Source organism: Chroicocephalus ridibundus, chromosome 1 (assembly GCF_963924245.1).
Source record: "Chroicocephalus ridibundus chromosome 1, bChrRid1.1, whole genome shotgun sequence".
Lineage (NCBI taxonomy): Eukaryota > Metazoa > Chordata > Aves > Charadriiformes > Laridae > Chroicocephalus > Chroicocephalus ridibundus.
Window position 1 is genome coordinate 167412845 of NC_086284.1, and position 22700 is coordinate 167435544.

Here is a 22700-nt window from a genome sequence, read left to right on the forward strand (position 1 = left end):
CGTTTTTACTTGGAGCTGGTGTACTTGGTGACAGCCTTGGTGCCCTCGGAGACGGCGTGCTTGGCCAGCTCGCCGGGCAGCAGGAGCCGCACGGCCGTCTGGATCTCCCGCGAGGTGATGGTGGAGCGCTTGTTGTAGTGCGCCAGGCGCGAGGCCTCGCCGGCGATGCGCTCGAAGATGTCGTTGACGAAGGAGTTCATGATGCTCATGGCCTTGGACGAGATGCCCGTGTCGGGGTGCACCTGCTTCAGCACCTTGTACACGTAGATGGAGTAGCTCTCCTTCCTTGCTCTCTTTCGCTTCTTGTCACCCTTCTTCTGCGTCTTAGTGACAGCTTTCTTAGAGCCCTTCTTCGGTGCTGGGGCAGATTTGGCCGGCTCAGGCATCCTTGAAAGTTTATTTCCAAGATCTTCACTGTACCTCACAACATCGAAAATGGCGACTGCCGCCCCTATTTATAAGGGCGTTATGCAAATTAGAGGATTGTGATCTTTCCATTCCTATTGGAGTAAAAAATATCAACGTAATTATAGGCACTTCCGTCCTGTTACTTGTCAGTTTAGGCGCTGCATCTACACAATCATTGTGCTTTGCAGCTGACACTAGTGGTGGTATCATCCTCACTAGGAAGAACAATGTATCTAAATACATAGTAAAAGGTACACTGAGGTTACACTAACTAATGAGATTATTAAGAACTTCTGGTTCCCACGCTTTCCTAGCAAGAGCTGTAATTGCAAATGAAAACCTAAAGGTATTCTATCAGAACAACTTTGAGTTATGCATTATCATAGCTTTGCTTCTGTTAATTTTTTTAGTATTTTCTGTAGTAATCAACAGCTCTCATTGTGAAATTTGTGGGTGGCTCTGAAAAGAGCCTTTGTGTTTTGACAGTACAAGGTCTGCGATCCGAGTTTAGCCGCCGAAGCCGTAGAGGGTGCGCCCCTGTCGCTTGAGAGCGTACACCACGTCCATAGCCGTGACCGTCTTCCTCTTGGCGTGCTCGGTGTAGGTGACGGCGTCGCGGATCACGTTCTCCAAGAAAACCTTGAGAACGCCGCGCGTCTCCTCGTAGATGAGCCCCGAGATGCGCTTGACGCCGCCGCGCCGAGCCAGGCGGCGGATGGCCGGCTTGGTGATGCCCTGGATGTTGTCGCGCAGCACCTTGCGGTGGCGCTTGGCGCCCCCCTTGCCGAGCCCCTTCCCGCCCTTGCCTCTTCCAGACATGGTAGTACCTCCCGCAGCTTCACACTGCACGCTGACAGCGCGGCGGAGCCGCGGTATATTCCCCGGGAGCCGACCTGGTTGAGGACTGCGGCGGGAGGCGGGCACTCGGACGCCGTCTCCGCCCTTTCCCCCGCCCACCGCCCCCGGGCGGCCCCCGCGCGCCTCGGCACGGGCTCCCCGCGAGGCGGCGGCCCAGGCGCTTGCTCCGCCGCTGGGCCCCGGGACGCCTCCGTCGGCTCCGCCTGTGGCCAGCGGCCCCGGGCTCCCGCCCCGCCCGGCCCCTGCCCGCTCTCAGCCGGCGCGCCTCTCCCCTTCTTTCCTCTCCCGCCCCGTCCCTGCCCCCCCCACTTTGCGCGGGTGACGGTTCCGAGGCGGCTCCGTGTCTCCGTCGGTGGCGGGAGCAGGGGGCGGCGGCGCGCCCGTCGCCGTGCCGGGCCCGTGCCTCGCTGCTGCGCGCGGGTCTGCGGCAAAATCCGACCAATCCGTGTCCGCGCTGGGCGTTGCCGCCCCGCCCCGCCGCCCGTCCCGGCTCCCGCTTACGCTTCGGACACTTCCTATGCTGTTTTTTTAGGTATTTATTGTTAGTATTTGCCTGCATAAAGACCTTCCTCGGGTGTATTTAAATAATCTCTGCCAGCCTAGTCCTCCTCGACCTACAGCTTCTTTCTGGTACTAAGTCCTTCCACGTCTTGCTTAAAAGAGGAGGGGAGGGAAACGCTCTAGCAGCGTGATAAGAGGAATGTTTTTATCCCTTTTTTAAGTGTAACTTGGGATTTTCTCCGTGTGGATTAAAACGTGATCGGGTTTTAGTAGTTTTTTTTTTTATTTGTTTGTTTTTTTCCTCGCAGCACATGCACACAAACACACAGATACATACTTAAATCTGCGTTACCCGTACCTATCAAGCATATTTTTTGACCATTGAAAGAAAATCTGAAAGCCTAAAGAATTCTTCTGAGAGAACAGACTGTAACCAAGCAGCACAAATTGCAACTTTGTGTTCAGGGAATGCTTCCAACTGGGGAAGCAAGAGCCCTGTTCTTGCTCATCACCTTAATGGAGACAAAAAACTGTTACAACACTCTGATACTAATGCTTGATATAACTAACTCCTTGCTAAACATGTGCTATTTAAATAGGAATGCTACTCATATTTTTAATGGTTAAAACCAAAATACTAATATTAGAACACTAACTTTCCTGGGTTAAGGCAGACTTGCTCAAACTAATAAACTTTACTTCCTGACAAAGATAATATTCAACTCATTTGTACTGAGGTCAAACACAATTTCACAATTAAAAAAAAAAAAAAAGTTTCAGGCAACCTGGTGTTTTTCTTTTCTTCTTTTTCACAGCACATATTTTCACAAATTTCTAGTGATTTTGTCAATAATAAATATTTTTTCCATTTAAGAGAGCAATATTGAAATAAACATAAATAAGTTTTTAAGAAATGTGAAAAATAGAATTTTCTTAAAAACTTTTCAGGTATTTTGTTTCGGTGTGGTTTCTGTTTTAATTTGCATTTAGTCTTCCTATTATGATAACTCATAACATTATGCAAGTCCTTCACTAGCATAATTTCGTGGAACTTCTGTGGAAATGAGAAAAAAGAAGTATTTTAGTGCAAACAGCCCCACCCCCTTGCATTTTTCTTATTTATTATTCATAATGGCTCACACATTTTTAGGGTAAGAAATGTACCTAGTTCTTTCCCTTTACCATTTCTCCCTCATCCCCCAGAAAGTGTACTAGATACATGTGCAAAAAGAAAATTGCTGTCCTTTTAGAGGATATATACCTATATTTGTGTATTTCTTTATATAGATTACTTTTTCCAAACACAGAAATAAAAAGCAGCAGGGTTTTCTTCTTTAAATATATACCGTTATCTTTTAACTCTTTTTCCAGACCACCTTGTTCAAAATTCTTATGCCTTCTTTTACGAAATTATGTAAATGTATTGATAGAATCTGTTTTATGATACAGGCAATCGCCTGCTTTGGAATTGTGAGTACCTCACTTAGGGAAGTGTCATGGCCTGTTTGGTTGGGTTTTTTTTTCCTTGATATGAGGACCTCTTGGCTTTTCTGCTTAGTCACCTTCTTACAAACAGCTTTCTATTTGATTCCTACATTTGTGAAAAATAGTGAAGGTATTGTTGGCTTTCACCATAATAACAAGGCTATAAATCTTTGACTTATAAGGATAACTAACCTTTAGTAAATTAGGAAACATGAGAAACCTCAAAGATAACAACTAACAGCAACTATGAAGAAAAACATCCTGAAGAAAAACATCCGAGAGAAACAAAAGAGAACTCCAAAAGACTCCACAAGTGATTAACAGAAGGAAACAGACACATAGGAGAAGGGAGTTGATGATAATCGATCCTACCAGAAGGAAACAGATGCATGGGAAGAGGGAGCTGAAGATCATCGATCCTCAGGAACAATTCAGAAGGAAACACACAAATAGAAGAGAAAAAGGACTAATAATAATCAATCATTATAAACAATTACTCTGTCTAAAATAGTGAATACGTATGCAATATTGAATGTATATAAGACATGGTTGAAGTGTTAGCTGGGGTGCCTCTGACTTGAGTCATGCACCCGGCGCTGTGCTTTTGCTTTATTGACTTTGTCCCTATAATAAAATAAGTGCCATTTCTGTTTAAGGGATCTGGCTATTTATTACACATTTTAACTAGTCTCTTCTACAATTAAATCATAGATCTATTAGCACGTGTGTATCAGCCTCCAGTCAGATAAACCCCTTATATTTAAAAAGCAAAAGCAATTAACAACTCCAAAGCCCAAATCAGGATTTAAGTAAAGACATCTATAGGATTGATGGATAAATTAAACGGTTATGGAAAGATATCTCAAGGAGGAAAAAGGGTAAAATACCATCCCTTTTGCCACAACAAACACCTGGAGGAGCCTCATGGAGGGTCTCGGGGAAACTCTGGGAGCTCTGCTTTGCATTTCCGGGGGACAAGGCTGACAGTCGCTGTGCTATATAGTAAAGTAGTGGAGTTCCACGCCTATATTGGGACAGTGTAATAACTAATGGGAACTTTAAATTGTGCTTTTAGTTAAATAGCTGATAAGCAGGAACCCTTAAAAGTTCTTTCTAATGCAACAAAAATAAAAACAAACCAAACCCCAAGTACTCTTGAGGATACAAACTATCAGTATTTGGAAGTATTCCTAAAATACAATGTATACAAGCATTCAAAAAAATACAATGTATTTTGAAGTACCTCTAATGTGGTTTTAGCACCATTCCTTCCAGGGCCATCAAGCCATATAAATTTTATAGGGATAAGTTAAGAACTTCCTATTTGGCCTAAGTCTAAAGATCCCAGCAGTTACAGATGTCTGGAAATGTATAACAACTGCATATACACACACATATATATTCATATAACAATTGCTATTCAGTCCTCATAGCATGCAATCGGTATTGACTACCTCACATTAAACTGGCTGTTCATTTTATTTCCGTGTAGACCGCACTTGTGCTGCCACAAGGTGAACTCAAACTCTGCACCCACCTGCCTAAACGATGGGTGAAACAGCAAGAACTGGTAACGCTGCTGACTCTGCTGCGCTTCTCGGGCATTGTGTGCTGAGGTGGGGTGACACATTTGGTCTGGTGAAACTTCTGTGTTGTGTTGGCCTGGAGATTACCAAAGTAGTCTGAGAGTGCCAGACAAGGGCAATACATATATTTTTTTTGGTGTCTGTATAGTTTACCTCTCTTAGACTTTTAAAATAATCTCTCCTGAAAGTGGACTAGTCCATATCCGTGTAAATGAGCTTCTTTTTTTTTTTTCCTCATTGTGTTCCTTTTCCCTAAAAACAAACCACCAACAACAAAAATCTACCTGGTGACCCTGCTTGGGCAAAACTGATGGGAAGATCAAAACTGGCACAACTAAGGAAAATAATATTCCATTTCAACAACCAGCACCATACTTAATTTAAAAGGGGGGCGGCGGGGGGGGGGGGAAGCTTTCTTAATGTTTTATTCCACTATATAACTACACTAAATTGTAGATAGCATGGTTATTTGCTTAGAATTCCTTTAATCTCAGTGTGACCATGATTTTTGACAATAAGCTGGTTGGCTGCAGCAAAGCACACGGAAATTCTCAAATGTTACTTATCATCGCAGTGGGGATCTTACCTGCATTTCATGGACTACCAGTAGTCTGAATTAATTCTGCTCCTTGAACTGGCATCTGAAACACACACAAAGTTTTGCATTTGATTTTTGGCTGTTCCTGAAAAGCTGTGTGCCAGAAAGCACCCTTCTTTCCCTTTCCATTATGCTTCTTACATCATGTTTTAAGCTCTGCGTCCTCATTCATGTTGCAACATTGGCACATTGTGCTAAAATCCATGGGAGCATATTGAACATTTATTGAAAATCATTTCATGTTCCCTCTGGAACAAGTTCTTATTAATGGCCTCACAGATAGAAGCTCTTACAGGCCAGCATTTAGTATAGCTTTACCAATTTGTCCTGATGGGTCAGTGATGTGCTTGGGATAATACACAAAACCACAGATGCAGAGAGAATGGGGGTGCTCATAACTACCTCAAATACTCATGACATGGGGCAGGCATGCAAGGAAATGTTGGAAGGTCTTCGCAAATGTATGGTGATGGGTCAGGAGAAAGGTTAAAGAGAGCAGTGAAAAGGATACAGAGGAGATTTGAGCAGCTTTTTGAATAATCTTGACTACATTTAATCTCCACATGTGCAACAGAACAGATGACACAGCACAGCATAGTACAGTCTTTGCTGATGTACAAAGGTGGGGTCATCAAGCCCAGTAACATATTTTCTTTCCAGTCCTCTGCTGGCAACTTGTCACAGTGCTTCGGGGTAAAACAGCCTGTAAAACAGGGAATTATTTCTTGAACTGAAGCCATACTGTAGGAAAGGCAGGTATTGCTTTTGCAGAGGAGAAAAGCCGTTTCCATCAGAGGTGACAAGACAAGGGAATGACTAAGACAAAGAGGCTCCAGCGAAAGCTTGTAGAACATTTCTTATCACACAGACAAAAGGACAAACTGATTCATACTGGATTAGTGTCTAGAAGGGTAGTCAAACATTTAACCAGGGCTAATGACATTGAGCAATTTTTTTTTACCAAAAAGAAAATAAAAAAAACTAGTCAGATAATCCCTTTAGGTGTAGCATAAAGAGAAGTAAACAGAGGCAAGACATCTGGGAAGAATTTTAGGTGCCTTGGAAAGACTGTGAACCCTGGAATACCCAACCAATGGGAAACAGGGGAGGGAAAAATTCGGCCAGGATTAGGGAATAAAAAGGTGCGTTTCAAGAACTGAAAGTGTGCCTACTTGCTGGGTCACCCGCTCTTGCAAGAACGTGAATAAAAATGTGCTTCACAGAGGATTCTGCCTGAGCCTGTTTCATTCAGACCGAAATTTATTTCTCACAATATGCTACCACTGCCTGAAAGCTGGATAACAAATAGTACTTTCTCTATGATTAACTTTTAATTGATGTTAAGAAAAAAGAGAAGAAGGAAAAAAAAAAAACAGCAAACAAACAAACAAAAAAAAACCAAACCAAAAACACCCCTACACAACATCTAAACACTGATGTGCTGCAGCAAAGCTCAGTGCAAGAACGGGAAGGCATTTTTATTTCAAAGCAAAAGCGATTTAACTCGTGCAGTCACACTCACACTCGAGAGACCAAATTTGCAAGTGGGCAGGCCAGCATTGCTTGCAGGGACAGGCAGGACAAGGAATGCTTGCTATGAGCCCTCAGCAGGTCTCCAGGGCGGGGGAGGTGTTGGCTACAACGTGCTTGTCTTTGGGTGGCCTCTTGTGCAGCTTAGCAGCTAACAGCAATCCTATTCTTCTGTCTCTCCAACTCCAACGCTTCTGTGACCGTTGGAATTTACTCACCAACTGTTCTCTCCGTAGCTGAATGCCTTATTGGTCCAGGACTGATCGTTATCTTCCTCTCATCTTCTCTCAATTGCTTTAGTTTATACTGTCCCTTGTTTTATCCTGGGCTTTGTTTTCACAGCCAGACAAGCTGCAGGTAGATACTTTGGGATCCTGATTACCTGCTATCTAGGGGCAATTGACACCCTCCACAATTACAGCTATTGTGCTCTTCTTTCTGATGCTTGCATATACTACGTATTTCCAGATATCTGTGAATATGCGGGGTTTTTTTCCCCACATTTCTGGGCAAGTGTGAATTTTTCACAGCTCACTATTTCAGTTGTTAGCGTTGTATGAGTAGTCATCAGAGTGGTAAAGGCCACCACTCTTTTCTCAGAGAAATTAAGGCTTCCGGGTTTAGCAGTTGCAGAATAGTGAAGTGTTCACCAAAAGTCAGGAAAGTGGCCTTTGTAACTCTGCTGGACGCTGGAGCTCCGTACTGTCGCCTAGGATGTTCCTAGAGTGGGAGGTGAGAGTTTCCACACAGGCTGCAGCCTGGATGCCTCAGCACTTTGCCACAGTGATGTCCCATAAGTAATAACTGGCTGTGGATAAAGGAGATTGAAAGTCCAGGAGATGAGACATTCCTAGCAAGCAGTACATGCTACATTTCTTCGTGGTCTATACCATGTTATGTTTTCCTCCTAACTTTTAAAAAGTTGTAGAAATATTTGCCAGACACAGTTTTAGAACTTCTAGGGCAACACATCTTTTACGATATACAGAACACTATAACACCACCATTTTATAGTTAGAAGAGTTTGCCTCCCAAAGCCAAGGTATCAAATTGAGCTTACAGTTTTCAACTACTAGCTGTTTTTATCAAATTTGTCTCTTTGTTTGCATTGTTTTAAATACTACATTCCTTCGGTGGTTGCCTTTTTACTATTAGTCATTTTTACTTCAGTCACAGCTTTGCTGAGAATAGAGCTTGCCTTTTGACTATTGCTTCATGGTAGCCGACAAGCAGTACTTCCTAAAGCTCACCTATATATAATATAAAAACTTAGCAAATGATCACACTGTTGTGGCAGCGATGTTTGTACATGTACAGTCTGAAAGATGTTTATACTCAGCTGAAGATACAACACGCCCTGAAAGTGAGAGAGAAGAAAGGTTGCAGCAAGGCAGTACTGCCCAGGCCGGTAGGAAACCTGAGGCTGGCTGAGATCCGACTTCACTCTTTCTGGTTACTAAAGACTGTAACCAACAGGTGATTCACTTGTGAGGCAGCCCTGAAGAGGGATTTGCAAATGAAAAGAATGTGGTAGGATGTTTAGGATTTATCTTTACATACTGGTTTGCCTGGAAACAACCATATCCCTTTTACTAAGTTTTTACATTACAATAGCCAATTCAAATGAAAACCTCACTTCTTTTTCATGTGAATAGATCTGTTTAGAGCTTTTCAGAAACTTAAAAATGTCAAGAAGGGCTGATACAAATATTTTTGTTGTAGAAAAAAATGCTTTCAATCAGACCTTGTTTTATATATTTCTGATGAAAGGAAGTATTTCACAAGGACCTCGGTGGTTATACTCTAGTTTATCCATTGGATTTATAGGGAGTACATTCTTCCAAGCAGTCATTTGAGCCAGATTATACTATGAGTGATCTGGCAGTGTTGGAGGATGACAAAACAGCCAGGAACAATCTTAACTGTGAGAAATAAATTTCGGTCCAAATGAAACAGGCTCAGGCAGAATCCTCTGTGAAGCACATTTTTATTCACGTTCTTGCAAGAGCGGGTGACCTAGCACACTTCCAATTCTTGAAACGCACCTTTTTATTCCCTAATCCCGGCCGAATTTTTCCCTCCCCTGTTTCCCATTGGTTGGGTACTCCAGGGTTCACAGTCTTTCCAAGGCACCTAAAATTCTTCCCAGATGTCTTGCCTCTGTTTAATTCTCTTTATGCTACACCTAAAGGGATTATCTGACTAGTTTATTTCTTTCCCTTTTGGTAAAAAAATTGCTCAATGTCATTAGCCCTGGTTAAATGTTTGACTACCCTTCTAGACACTAATCCAGTATGAATCAGTTTGTCCTTTTGTCTGTGTGATAAGAGATGTTCTACAAGCCTTTGCTGGAGCCTCTTTGCCTTAGTCATTCCTTTATCATGTCACCTCTGATGGAAACGGCTTTTCTCCTCTGCAAAAGCAATACCTGCCTTTCTTACATTAACTCAATATCTCACCGAGCATCTAAAGTCACCGGCAAAAGCACCTTACAGGATGACCAACAGCCGCGCAGGGAAAAGTACCATCAACTCCAAGCCAGTCTTCAGCCACTCAGCAAACTGGTCTTGTGGAGAGCCAGCTCCTGCCTGGCAGCATTCATCAGCTCAGCCCCTCCTGCAAAAAGCACAGGAATGCTCCTGGACCTTGCTGGTACCAGAGCACTCTCCACTTCCACTCTTGTTTTGAGTTAGGAAATCTTGCACTAAGTTACCCATGAGTGCCTCAGACTAAAGAAGTCTTATGTCACGTAAACTCTCTATGGCAAATCCAGTTTTATTTCTTATTCCTGTTGTTTGAGGTTTTTGTTTTGTTTTAGCAAATATTTTCCACGATCTATTCTGTATCAGACTTAACAGATATTCAGATTTTCTGAATTTTATAGAAAGTGCAAGATATTTTTTAAATCCCTTAAGTAATTTATCTTTGTTCAAGTAAAACCAATAAATCTAATGAAATACTCTTGATATCAGTTCTTATTCATATCTTGCAAAAGGATTTTTTCCCCCCTCCCCCAACCTACATCCGTTTTGGCATTTTTGCTGCTGCTCTTTTATAAGTGATTCAAACCATATGCAAACTGATAGGATTCCAGATAGGATTTATCACTTGTGTAAGGAGAAAAGAGCAAAGCCCAGTGTTTCAACTGCAATCAGTCTGCCACTGTTCAACATATCACTACTACAACCATCTGCAGCTCTACAGACTTCAAAATCCACACAGTAAATTCTTCCTAACTGCTAGCCTGGTCCGATAGATTACTATTAGTGCCCTTTCATAATATATTACGGTCCAAAACTACTTCAGACACTACAATTTAGCTCACCCTTCCTGCAAAAAAAAAAACAAACACAAACCAAAAAGCACACAACTCTCAGAACGAGTCCAAGCAATACTATAGTTATTAAAACAGTCCAAGGTCTTCAATAGACTAGAAGAAAAATGATAGAGATTAAGACCGATAAAAACCGTTTCTCTTTCTCACTCCTCAAAAATCATTTATTTCTTGAGCATAAAAAAAAAGAGCATAATTTCTGACCCCAAATCCTGCTGAAACGTAAGTATTCTGACCCCTGGCTTACGTAAGTTACTAAATATCCATTATATAAAATGTTAAAGCTGGCTATTTTACTTGATTTAATTATTACATATTTTATCGCAAATGCACATAAACAGGTTTAGAGAAATAAATAGACCTCTCGCTATCACAGACAGTTACCGGGAAACGAGTTTGCTTTCACTAATCTCATTTCTGCAACACACTGGTAAATCATTTACTGAAAAAAAAAAATCTGAAAAATCCAAATCCTATGACAATGAAAAAAATGGGGGGGGGGGGGGGGGAATAAATCTAGACTATCTTAATATAGACTATCTTAATTCCCAAAGTACTATTCCCGATACTTTCCCTCCTCCCTTTTACCCTTCCGATGTTAAGTAACAGAAAATGGCTGAAAGTGAGAAAAACAAGGGAAAGAAAATGGTGTATCGAGGCACTTGATTGGTCAGATTTTGCTGCAGAGTCCAAGTTCCTGACACAGAGAAAGGAAGATTTCCCAAGACGAAGCGTATCAGCCCTTAACAGAAAACCCGAGAGTCTTACAGTTTTCGGCTTCCCAAAAGACATATTCCCTCTAAGCAATTCCTGGGGCTCCTTGTTTCGGAGCGTTGCTGAAAGCTCTATTCAACTCAATCCAACCGCTTCTTAAAGGCACAGCTGCACATTTGTAGCATTGAAAAAACAATTATAATCACATTGTATTTACATTATATTACATGGTTTCCAATACTTCAATAGAACAGCAAGATCTTCAAATTACATGAAACGGCCTGCACTATATATATATATACAAGTTAAAGGCGATAGAAAAGTGACAGATAATTTTAGAAATCTAGATTTTTCAGGAACTTATTACTGATCTATTGAGCAGGAAGGCAAAGGGTTGTGCAGCTAAACTCACAGTCAGGGAGAGACCCCTTTTTCCAGGTACGTTCACGAAAAAAAAATTAAAATCACCGAATACGACGGATAGAGAAGAGTATCCGTTTAACAATAATTCTGATCTCGATGTCAAGTTTTTAATCACAAATACTCCTTGGAAAACAGTTCCCCTGTGCTCAGTTCAGCAAATATTTCTGGGAGCCTAAACTCAGATGGAGAAAATTTATCTAAATGGTCGTCTGTAATCATTCAGAGGGGGCGATTACGGTATTATCGTACTCAGAAGCATGAAGGATGCCACGAGTGTGCCCCAGAGAAGACACCTCTTTGAAAACGGCAGTGGCAGAAATTACCCTTGTCACCCCCCTACCCCCAGCTTTGCCTGGAAATACAACGTTTATCTCAGGAATGAAGAAGTGCTTCAGAAGGGCTGAAGCTGCCCGGGGGAGGTCGTTCACGACAGGGACACTTAGACCACGAGTGACAAAAGCACCGAGAAAACTACCGACCCTGCGCATTTCCTGCAACGGCGGGAAAAGACTTTATGCTCCTTCAGAAAAAAAAACACCTCTGTCCGCCAAAAAAAAGGGGGGGGGGGCGGCGGTTGGAAAACAGTACTTCTGTCGGGATAATAAAATGTAATGTTGTTAAATACAGGAAGTAAATGCAGCATAGGAAGAAGCATTTACATTAGCCTTCCACTGAATAAATCTTCTCTAATCGAGAACACAGAGTTCTATAGTCACGTTTATAAACTAAACGAGTTTGTAGGATTAATTTTAAAACACAGATAGAAAATATATTTACAAACCTCAAGGTAGGCATCTTAAAAGAAAAGCCCAAAATTAGACTTTAAGAGCTAAAAAGGCCCGAGAAAGCGCAGAAAGCAATTTTCACTTCAATTCTAGAGACTTACGCTAGCACGACCCCCGCAACAGGAATTACCACACCGCACTGTTCCACTATAGAGGACTTTTTCGACCCCTTTGAAACGTGACCCACTCATCTTCATTTGGTACTTACTTGATGGGATACGGGGATCTCGATCACTGTAAAACTACCTGAAAAGCGCAAAGAAACGCATCGCTTCCTACACAGAAGTCAAGAATTTACAGCTCTCTTTAGTGGCCGTGTGGTGGCTCTTAAAAGAGCCTTTGGGTTTGCGATAGTCAGGAAGATCCGTTTTGCTAGGAGCTTAAGCGCGCTCGCCGCGGATGCGTCGGGCCAGCTGGATGTCCTTGGGCATGATGGTGACACGCTTGGCGTGGATGGCGCAGAGGTTGGTGTCCTCGAACAGCCCCACCAGGTAGGCCTCGCTGGCCTCCTGCAGCGCCATGACGGCCGAGCTCTGGAAGCGCAGGTCGGTCTTGAAGTCCTGCGCGATCTCGCGCACCAGGCGCTGGAAGGGCAGCTTGCGGATCAGCAGCTCCGTCGACTTCTGGTAGCGCCGGATCTCGCGCAGCGCCACCGTGCCGGGCCGGTAGCGGTGCGGCTTCTTCACGCCGCCCGTGGCCGGCGCGCTCTTGCGGGCCGCCTTGGTGGCCAGCTGCTTGCGGGGCGCCTTCCCGCCCGTCGACTTACGCGCTGTCTGCTTCGTACGCGCCATCTTCCACAAACCAACTGCCTGACACCGAGCGACAAGACTCCGCAGAGAAGTCAGCCGCGGGGCCCGCTATTTATAGCCACCACCGCCCTGTGATTGGCTGGCGGGACGGCGCGCATTCCATTGGACTATGGGAGGGATTTGAAAAGCCCGCCGTGGCGCGCGGGGCTGGGGGGGGCAGTGGGGGGGGAGGTGCGTGTGTTAACGGCCGCTTTCCCGCTCCGCAGTTCCCGCCAGTGCTGAAGGCGGCGGTGGCGCTTTCGCTTCTCACATCCCCCCGCTCTGCCCCATCGAGAGGGGCCGGCGGCAGCAGCAGCGGGATCTGCCGCGGCGCCAAGCAGCCAGCGGACGCGGGGTTATTACTCTGGCTCCGCCACAGACTCTCTTATGGCAGCCTCCTTCCCCAGCAGCCGGGATTTCAGCCCCCTCGCAGAAGGCTTTTTTGAAAAAAAAAACAACACCAAAAACCCAACCAAAAAACCAACCTTCCCTAAACATCCTGCGCCACTTCAAGTTCGATAAAGCCCTCCTTTTTTTTTTTTTTAAGTACCCCTTATTTTTTATTTGTATTTTCCTATTACATCGTCACTTAGAGGAATCTATTCTGCCGTGTTTACCCTGCATCAACGAGAGATGACAAAAATACCTGCGCCACTTCCATATGAAATCTCTATGGGACTAATGAAAAGATACTTTTCTCTACACCCTTTTACTGCCGCTGTGTGTGGTGTGATAGATTTCATCAAACATCGTCTTCTAAATGTCATACAGAAACAGACTAATCCCTATGGAGACCTCCAAGTAAACAAGCTGCTCTGGCTTGCGGCCAAGTCGTGTGAGAAGGGCACCTGATGTTTAAAGGGGACGACATTTTATTAGAAAAGGTATAAAGTGCCTCGGAATAATGCTGCTATTGTAAAAAACAACCCGGCTTATTTCATATCAGAAAGACAGGAAAAAAAAAACCCAACACCCTAAGCACTACCATGCATATTTATTTGCACTTAAAAAGTAGTTATCTAAAATGAGGAAGGAAAACTTTAATAGCTTTAAGAGCTGATAAGGTGCTTAATTCTTTTTATATACCTGCCTACTGAACTGTCACGGTAGGTCACACGCAAGACAATCAAAATCATACCCTGTACTTCAACATGAGAAACGTTGTCTCTCCTAAATGCTACATCCTAGTCTGGGAAGTAAAGCAGTGCTAAATGTAAGTACCACTCACCGAAGAAAATCAGCGTGAACGACTCTTTTAGTGAAAGTGTGGGTGGCTCTTAAAAGAGCCTTTTGGGTTAAAAACTGACGGGTCCGAGACGCTCTACTTGGAGCTGGTGTACTTGGTGACGGCCTTGGTGCCCTCGGAGACGGCGTGCTTGGCCAGCTCGCCAGGCAGCAGGAGCCGCACGGCCGTCTGGATCTCCCGCGAGGTGATGGTGGAGCGCTTGTTGTAGTGCGCCAGGCGCGAGGCCTCGCCGGCGATGCGCTCGAAGATGTCGTTGACGAAGGAGTTCATGATGCCCATGGCCTTGGACGAGATGCCCGTGTCGGGGTGCACCTGCTTCAGCACCTTGTACACGTAGATGGAGTAGCTCTCCTTCCTTGTCTTTCTACGTTTCTTGTCGCCCTTCTTCTGCGTCTTGGTAACAGCTTTCTTGGAGCCCTTCTTCGGAGCAGGAGCGGATTTGGCTGGTTCCGGCATTTTACCAGAGTGTCACTACCTGTCTAGCACAGGAACGACGTAAATACAATAGCGGCGACACCCGTATTTATAGGGGCGGTATGCAAATGAGATGACTCAAGGCTTCTCTTGCCTATTGGACAATAGGGGATGTTGATGTCAAACCACCCAGCGCCTTCAATTGGTCGCTCTTTCATCTGCCTTCCTATTGGTTAACTTCACAATCGCAGCCTCCGCCAATCACAAGTCCCACCGAGCCCTAGCAGGAAGGGATAAAAAGGCAGGGTGGCAGCTCCGCCGGCATTTCTCCTGTTATTGCGGCTTTTTATATCTTTAGTGCCGGTTTTTATTTTGTACTTTGTTTTTCATCTTTTAAACTTGATCTGCGACATGTCCGGCCGCGGGAAGCAGGGCGGGAAGGCGCGGGCCAAGGCCAAGTCGCGCTCGTCGCGGGCCGGGCTGCAGTTCCCCGTGGGCCGCGTGCACCGTCTGCTGCGCAAGGGCAACTACGCGGAGCGGGTGGGCGCCGGCGCGCCGGTGTACCTGGCGGCCGTGCTGGAGTACCTGACGGCCGAGATCCTGGAGCTGGCGGGCAACGCGGCCCGCGACAACAAGAAGACGCGCATCATCCCCCGCCACCTGCAGCTGGCCATCCGCAACGACGAGGAGCTCAACAAGCTGCTGGGCAAGGTGACGATCGCGCAGGGCGGGGTGCTGCCCAACATCCAGGCCGTGCTGCTGCCCAAGAAGACCGACAGCCACAAGGCTAAAGCCAAGTAAAAAAAATCTTACCAACCGACAACCCAAAGGCTCTTTTCAGAGCCACCCACATGTTCCCAGAAAGAGCAGGAGCACTCGAGCCTCCAAGTACTCACTTCTCCAGTGTGTTTTGATATATTTGGAAACTGTTGAGGGAAAGTTCCTGAAGTACAAAAGTTTCTGTATGTATTTTTAACTTTATTTTCCTCGTCAGCATAGTTGCCTGCATTTATCTTTTTTATAGGAAGTTAAAGTATTTATGTAAAGGCTTCTCAGTTTCACTTTTTTGGAAAAAAGTCAATAAAAAGCTGTAGCTTACAGTTGATGACATCAGTCACCGCAGCACAGTGGATGGAGAGGAGATGAGAACACGGCAAGGGGTGGTGGGGCGTCTCTGCTCCTCGCTCCGTGGTTCTAGCGGGGGAAAGCACCGTGAACCCCAGCAGAGGAGGGGGTGGGCTGGGAAGGGGGCGGGGTTTCTGTGCCCACCCGCGGCGAGGGGCGGGGCCGCCGCCCACCAATCCTGGGGAAGCGCGCGGTTTTCAAAAGCGGGTCCGGTTTCGCGCGTGGAAAGGGGGACTTTAAGCGCCTTGTGCGTGGTGGCTGCTTTGTGTTTTCTGCCTCATGAAGTTATTTTCTGGGCTTGTTTGCAATTTACGTCTTCCAGGCATTATTGATAGAGTTATATGTATTCCCGTAATTCAGCCAGTGCTGTTTCCCAAGGACAGTGTCAGCTATTCCGAGTACGTGGTGGGGGCGGCGGTGGTGATGATGGAAATCATCAGGGAGGATCATGGTTTGAAACAAAACAGGCTTAAGTGTACTTTTCCATAGCGTTCGCGTTCCTACTGAAGCTCTACTGACAGTCACATACAACATATACTTGCTTGCCAGGGATCATCATGTACCAGTCTGGACTCGAACTGATTTTTCAGTTCATTCTTTTTCATTCTGATAGTGTGCCTGGCGTTTAAGAGCACTGTAGGGTTTATCCGCAAAATTTTCCTTTCCTTTTACAGTATGGTATCCTGGGTGCTGCCTCCCTGGGCTTGGCAGCGCCCTTTGGTGCCGCCTCCTCGGGGCTCTCGGCCGCGGGCGGCTGCCGGCTTGTTAGGGCTCTTCACCTCTGCCTTGGCCTTTTTGAGCGTGGGAGCTCCTTGGGCTCCATGGAGGCGGTCACGGCCTCGGAGACCAGCTCGGTGATGGTGGGGCCCGCGGGTTTTGGAGCCGCCCGCGGCCTCCGCCTTCGGCTTCTTGGAGGTGGGGGCTGGAGCGATTGGCAGTTCCGGACGTGATCAGAGACAGCTTTGAACAAGGGGGGCTGGGAGGGTGTCAGGGTGACACAAATCAAGATAATCAGCGAGAGCATTTTTTGGGAGGAGCCTCTCCGACGTTGATGTATCGGGGAGTCCGCCCCGCTCAAAGCTGGCAAAGGCTCCTGTCCCCTCTGCATTTCCTCGGAACTGTTGGAATAGTTAGGTTTTTCTTCCACTGTGAGGGACACAGTATTCCTTCCGTTGTTAGGCACGTATAACTAAAACAGGGTTTTATCTCTTCTCCACGTTCTTCACGTGGAAAAAAACCAAAAGGGTCCGAAGGAGAGCCAGGAATGCATTGCCGGGGGTTGGGTGCCTCCCAGTGAGGCTGCCTGAGGGCAGGGGTGGGTGTTTTTCCTTTGTTCTTTAAAAGTGCCCCTTGAGAAATAAAGCAAGGAAAACCGTACTGCATTTTGCAGTGTTCTCCCTCAGGAGGCAGAGGAGTGAGTCATTGTGGCAATGTGTTAATCGAAAATGCTTTTCAAGGAGAGGGAGGTAACACAGGAATTCCCGGTTGAAGTGTTGCTTGGAAACAAGATGAGAATCACGGGACTTGTTTTAAACGGTACTTGCTTCTTACACAATTTTCAAGTCGGTGGGATTTTTTTGGTTGTGTTTTTCTTTTTTTTTCCTCCGAAATAGGTAGTGCTTTTTTTTTTCCCTCCTTTTCATAAGCCCTGTCTTGTTGAAAGAAATTGCATTAGATATTAATCATTTACCATTCAGAGTTGAATTTTAAAACTATATTAACTGCAGGACTTATTAGTAGCCTGCTGAAACTTGAGGCTAGAACTAGATTTAAAACACTTGAGGATTATTTTTTTCCTTTGTTTAATAATCTCAGTTTCTTGAAAAAATCACCTTGTGCTGGTGGATATTCGGGGGGGGGGGGGTGGAAATTGCGTCGATCTGAAGCACAGCGCTCGTTCGCAGAAGGTCCTGATTGGGCCATTTGAAAAATCCTGTATTTTGAAACAGAGGCCTCCCGGGTTTCATTTTTGCCCTCGGAAACACGCTGTGAGGAGGGAGCGTTTCTCTCTTTTTCAAGAGGAATGCTCACACAGAAGTGCCTGAGAAGGAAGTATCTCTGTTCTGCTTCTCTTGGAAATTAGGAAAGAAGTTGTTTTTTTTTTTTCCCCCCCCATTGAGATTTGAAAAATCACTTGAAAACACAAGTATTCTAACATTTTTTATTTTTTTTTCAAATGAGATATGGGTAGATCTAAATCTAAAGTACTTTTTTTCTATTATCTTCTTCACTATAAGCTAGTTACATTCAGTAATGGTAGTTCATTAAATTTACCATTTCTAGATGTGTTTCCCCCTTGCATATAAGTGCATATAGCTTGGTTTCTTTTCATAGCAGTGACTACTGTTCTCTTTACCACCAATATTATCACAGTGTTCTTTAAGATGTTTTTATTAGTACAAGCAAACTGAGGAGTTCTGTATAACAAATCCTCTTCTTCTTCAGTTAAAATATGACTGGAATATTTTCCTGCAGTTAATGCATATAGTTCCTCTTCCTTGTTTCTTCTAACCAGCCATCTATATGTAATGTAGAATGCCAATATATTTTTCTACCTCATGTCACTATGTTTGTTACAAATGAACACATCTTGTCTGCATACCATAGTTAAACAAAAGTCCTATGTATATTAAAATAGACAGGAGAAGTGGAGTATAACACCTATTAACTTGTGTGACAGGTGGGACAAAGTTTTCTTTAAGAACAAGTATCTTATTTCATTTCAGATGCTGAATTTCTAATTAATCTCTATCCTTCCCCAAAATTATTTCCAACTATTCTGCCTAAATTTTCCAACAGATTTCTACATAAAGGAGGAAGGGTTTGGATTTAAGAACAGTACATCACAGATGCTCGTGGTCATGAAAAGAAACAAAAACCATTTAGTGTCATAGATGACCTAAACTACTTTTCACCTTTAAGTCCACACTTAAGCCTTTAACTACTAGCTATGGCATAGGTAGTACAATCTCTAGGATAGTCTGGCTTTAAATAATGTTATTCGACCTGTAGTTACTTCATAGTTCTCTGTTTTTTTCCATAAAGCACTAGAAGATAATATGCAAGGTGATATACTAAAAAAAAACCAAAAACAACCCAAACAAAAAACAAACAAAGAAACAAAAAACCCATCCACACAACAACACCAGTGCTCACCTGCAGAAACATTCCCAAGTATACAGACAGACAAGTAAAACATAGTGAAGTAATAATAAACATTGACACTAATGTCAATTCCTTGAATGTCTTTGCATCTTCACAGATTCTCTTCACATATTACTGTGGCACAACTGAGTAACGTGGGGGGTGGGGGGGAAGGATCGATGGGTTTGGGGGAAGCCCCCCAACACCGCACACGGGCCGCAGCTGCCGGGGAGGGGCGACCCCGGGGCGATCCCAAGCACCGCCCGGGGCCGCTGCAGCAATTTCTGACCAATCCTGCATGGAAAGGAGCTTCCTTCCCTTCCTCCTTCTCCTCCTCACCCTCCCTTCCCCTCTCCCTCCCTGCCGTTCCCTTCTCCGCCGCAGATGTTATTTTGATTCCTCAGACTTCACCGCTGAGAGAGCAACAGACCATCCTGCTTGGCTAAACTCTTTCTATAAGGAGCCCGTGATCATCAGAGCATTTCCCCCCTTGTCCATTCTGCCCTAGAAAACTTGCTGCATGACTGTGTGGTACCGAAACGCCACCATACTCGCTAGGCTGATGTGGACAAACCTTTTTCCTCTGCAGATGGCAATTCTATATATCACCTCTTTAAGCATTGGATTATTTCAAGTCTCTACACTTTGCATGTGAACGATATGGCTCTTGACATGTGGGGAGGGATTTCAAATAGAAGCCAAGTCCTTCCCTCATCCTACAGGCGCTGCAGCTTTTTTCTGCCAAGGAATTTCCTCTATTGCCTCCCCAAGTAGTCTGTGAGATAATCATGAAAATAACTACACAAACCAGGACACTAAGTAACTTGTAATCCCTTAAAAAAAAAGTTAATGAATAGGAGATTGGGGGTGGTGGCATTTGTTTTGGGGGGTTGTTTGATGGAGATTTTCTTGACCTTATGAGAAAAACAAAACTGATCCTCAGTGTGTGAGCTGACAGAGGCATGACGCAGGAACAACCACAAAACCATGGATTAAATGCAAAGAACTAATTTAATCTTGATACCTCACAGATCAGGGAATCTCTGAAGCAACACCTGGGCAGAAGCATGCAAGCAGAGGACGCAGGCACTGCAGAGCAAGAGAGAGTCCTTACTAGCAAGAGAGGCCTTATTAGCAACAGAGTGAGAGCGCAAGAGCTCAGACTTACTGTTCTCACCTGTATTTCAAGGATTCAGGCGTGGTTTTCCACTGTGCTTTGATCTTCTTCAACTGCAGGGCAGGAATCTTGGGCATGTTCGATAAGGTGCCCTTGAGTCTATCACAGGCCTACGTTATCTAAGTGTAGATGTTCTACTTGTCAAGCATATAAGACTAAACAACAGTTAGTGTGATGTGTTTTTTCCAGCACCCCACGTGCAAGTCACTTGAGCATGTTTACAGTCCTCCTCGCTGATCTTCTCTTACTTTCCCACACTCAACAAGTGAATGGAATTGAATGGCAGTTGGTACCTCCAGGGATCAGTGTAGAAGTCTTTAAGAGACAAGAACTATTTAACAGCAGTGTCAAAAAATGCTCAGTTACGCAAGCAGCTGTGCTCTCCAGAATTCATGTCTACAGAGGAGAGAGATGGCTCCATCCTCACCTTTTCACTCATCATCTTCCTCTCTTCTCTAGCATTTTGAAAAATGCTATAGAGATTAGGAGTCTGTCTACTTCACAAAGCCACCTGTGGTGATATTTAGGCAGCTCTCCTTGCCTCATTAACCTTTTGGTTGGTAACTAATTTTATAATTAGATTGGACCTCACTAAATTTGATAGACTTAGCCACTGACCTTATAGATAGTAAAGAAGATAAGTAAGAACATCTTCACCTAGTAGTTGTCTCTGCTCTGAAAGCATCCTAGTATCCTCAGTAGGGAAGGCATTTTAAACCTTTAATCATTTTATCACCTTTCTCAGAACTTTCTTTTCCAGTTGCACTACATCTTTTTTTTTTTATTTAGAGGCCAGAAATATGCACAGTACTCAAGGTGCAACTATTTCACACAGTGCTACAAAGATACAATATCCTCTCTTTTGTTCTCCATGTGTCTTCTGGTGATTCTTGGCATTCATATTATTTTCATTTTGGTACTTCTAACCATTGAAAAAAATTATGTATTTATTTATTTATTGTTTTCTGTTGTGGAAGTATCTTTTTATTAGGATCAACCTGGAGGTTTCAGTGAAGGTGGAAGATGGTGGTGAGACAGTTCTGAAGACTGAGTTAGGGTCAGGAGGACAGGCAGCGAAACTGAAAACTGTGGTCAAAAGAAAGTGATGAATAAATGAGAATAGTGAAGTTTATTTTCAGTTAATGACATACAAAATGCTTAAAGTTTGGAGAGCCTCAAGACATCTATGCCATAAACTGTCTTCAATTTCCTGACAGATGGCCTTGTGCAGAGCTGTAGGTTGGTGACCTGGGCAGAGATTGACAGGTTGGAGCCTCCATATGAGTAGGATGCACAGAGCATTAACTTTTCTTGTGCTTTAATTAAGAAATTTGTGGCACAACTTACAAAATAATTTCATGGAATTGGACAACTTCTGTAATATTTTCATATTTTCATCATGGCAATTGCCACTCTAGGCAAAAATCTATCTCCACGCTTATCTGGATTTCACATTTCCTGTGATTATGCTCTGAGAACACTTAGATTTCCCTGAGAAAATTCCCTCACAAATTTCTCACATAAGTAAAATAGCACTTTTACCGCAAGCGTCTGCTTTAGGAGGTGAAGCAAATCTCTACCTCCAAATAACAACATTTCTATCACAATACTTTGGGATGGTTTAAAAAATACACCACAGAGACTTTCTATGTTGATATTAATTCTCCTATTGAACTGAAAACACGTGGTGGCAGATCTACTGAGACATCAGCAAGCAGCTTCTTCAAATAACTAAGCAGTTTTCCTCAAAACACCAAAGAAAAGTAGGTCACTGAAGAGAAAACAAATTTTGAAATTCACATTATTCACCAGCCTCCTCAAGGGGACAGTTATCTTCTCGGAAGGCCAGGAATATTAGCAGGAATGGCAGGATGGGAGATTGAAAGCTGATGCAGAAGGGAAGAAGAGCACTGCGATCTGCTATGACATACCTAGAATGGGAAGAGGAATAGAATTATTTCCTCGCTCCTTCACTCTGGTGTGCCCTGGCTGCCTTCCCACACCATAGGAGACAGCTCAAGGCTCTTCCAACTAATGCTGCTTGATCAGGAAGAGCAAAACAGAGCTTTCCACCCTCCCCATACTGTCTTGATTAATGAGAAAAGATGAATTGTAAAAAAAAAAAAAAAATGATTAATGGGTGGTTCATATATTCACTTGTTGGTTCTTAGTAACAATATCCATGTAAACGAACCACCAGGAGTGAAGGATGAACACTGGGAACAAAATATGGGACCAAGGTGTTACATTAGGAAATGAACTGTTACCCCAGAATTCAATCAATGCAAATTGCTCAGTGCTCCTTCCTTCTTTTCCAGAATATAGAAAGGTTTGAGCTCCTGTAAACAGGATGTAGGCCCCTCCTTTTGGTTTAATTTTGTCTATTTTTCAGAAGTTCCCCCCTTCAATAGTTCCACTTCAATAATAATTGAAGTTCCACTTCAATAGTATACACAATGTTATTTTATATCTACAGCTGCCAGTGAAAAGTTTAGAAAGATACCACACACCCGCATTATGCTAAAATAAAACCAAGAAAACTAAACTGTGGTTTGGTGTGGAAAAGATAAAATTGGGTAAGCAT

At 44.0% G+C, this 22700-nt stretch overlaps 4 protein-coding genes across 7 annotated transcripts in view; 1 reads left to right on the forward strand and 3 right to left on the reverse strand.

Moving 5' to 3' along the window:
* The window catches only part of LOC134509936 (histone H2B 1/2/3/4/6), a 73927-nt gene extending 73224 nt beyond the window's left edge, over positions 1-703 (reverse strand). For both annotated transcript variants that reach the window (XM_063322623.1, XM_063322624.1), the window contains exon 1: positions 10-703. In XM_063322623.1, coding sequence (XP_063178693.1) covers positions 10-386 — 377 coding nt within the window. In that variant the 5' untranslated portion in view covers positions 387-703. The remainder of the gene's footprint in view (positions 1-9) is intronic.
* Positions 704-846: 143 nt separating this feature from the next.
* On the reverse strand, positions 847-13450 carry LOC134509938 (histone H3-like). 3 transcript variants are annotated; one of them, XR_010069452.1, is made up of 3 exons: positions 11069-13151; positions 9492-9582; positions 5425-6139 (listed from the first exon to the last, which is right to left on the reverse strand). XR_010069452.1 is itself a non-coding variant. In XM_063322627.1 (2 exons), exons 1-2 carry the CDS (start codon positions 13011-13013, stop codon positions 916-918), a joined length of 669 nt encoding a protein of 222 aa, XP_063178697.1. In that variant the 5' UTR covers positions 13014-13450; the 3' UTR covers positions 847-915. The 3 variants fall into 3 exon arrangements, 1 of the variants encoding a protein (XP_063178697.1); XR_010069453.1 differs by having other exon boundaries at positions 5425-5479; positions 11069-12602; XM_063322627.1 differs by lacking the exons at positions 5425-6139; positions 9492-9582 and adding an exon at positions 847-1235 and having other exon boundaries at positions 12665-13450.
* A 602-nt stretch (positions 13451-14052) lies between these two features.
* LOC134509955 (histone H2B 8) lies at positions 14053-14765 on the reverse strand. The gene has a single exon (XM_063322645.1). It carries the CDS (start codon positions 14710-14712, stop codon positions 14332-14334), a length of 381 nt encoding a protein of 126 aa, XP_063178715.1. The 5' UTR covers positions 14713-14765; the 3' UTR covers positions 14053-14331.
* A 221-nt stretch (positions 14766-14986) lies between these two features.
* On the forward strand, positions 14987-15668 carry LOC134509948 (histone H2A-IV). Its single transcript, XM_063322637.1, has one exon. The coding sequence runs from the start codon at positions 15082-15084 to the stop codon at positions 15469-15471; it is 390 nt and encodes a 129-aa protein (XP_063178707.1). The 5' UTR covers positions 14987-15081; the 3' UTR covers positions 15472-15668.
* The last annotated feature ends 7032 nt before the right edge of the window (positions 15669-22700 follow it).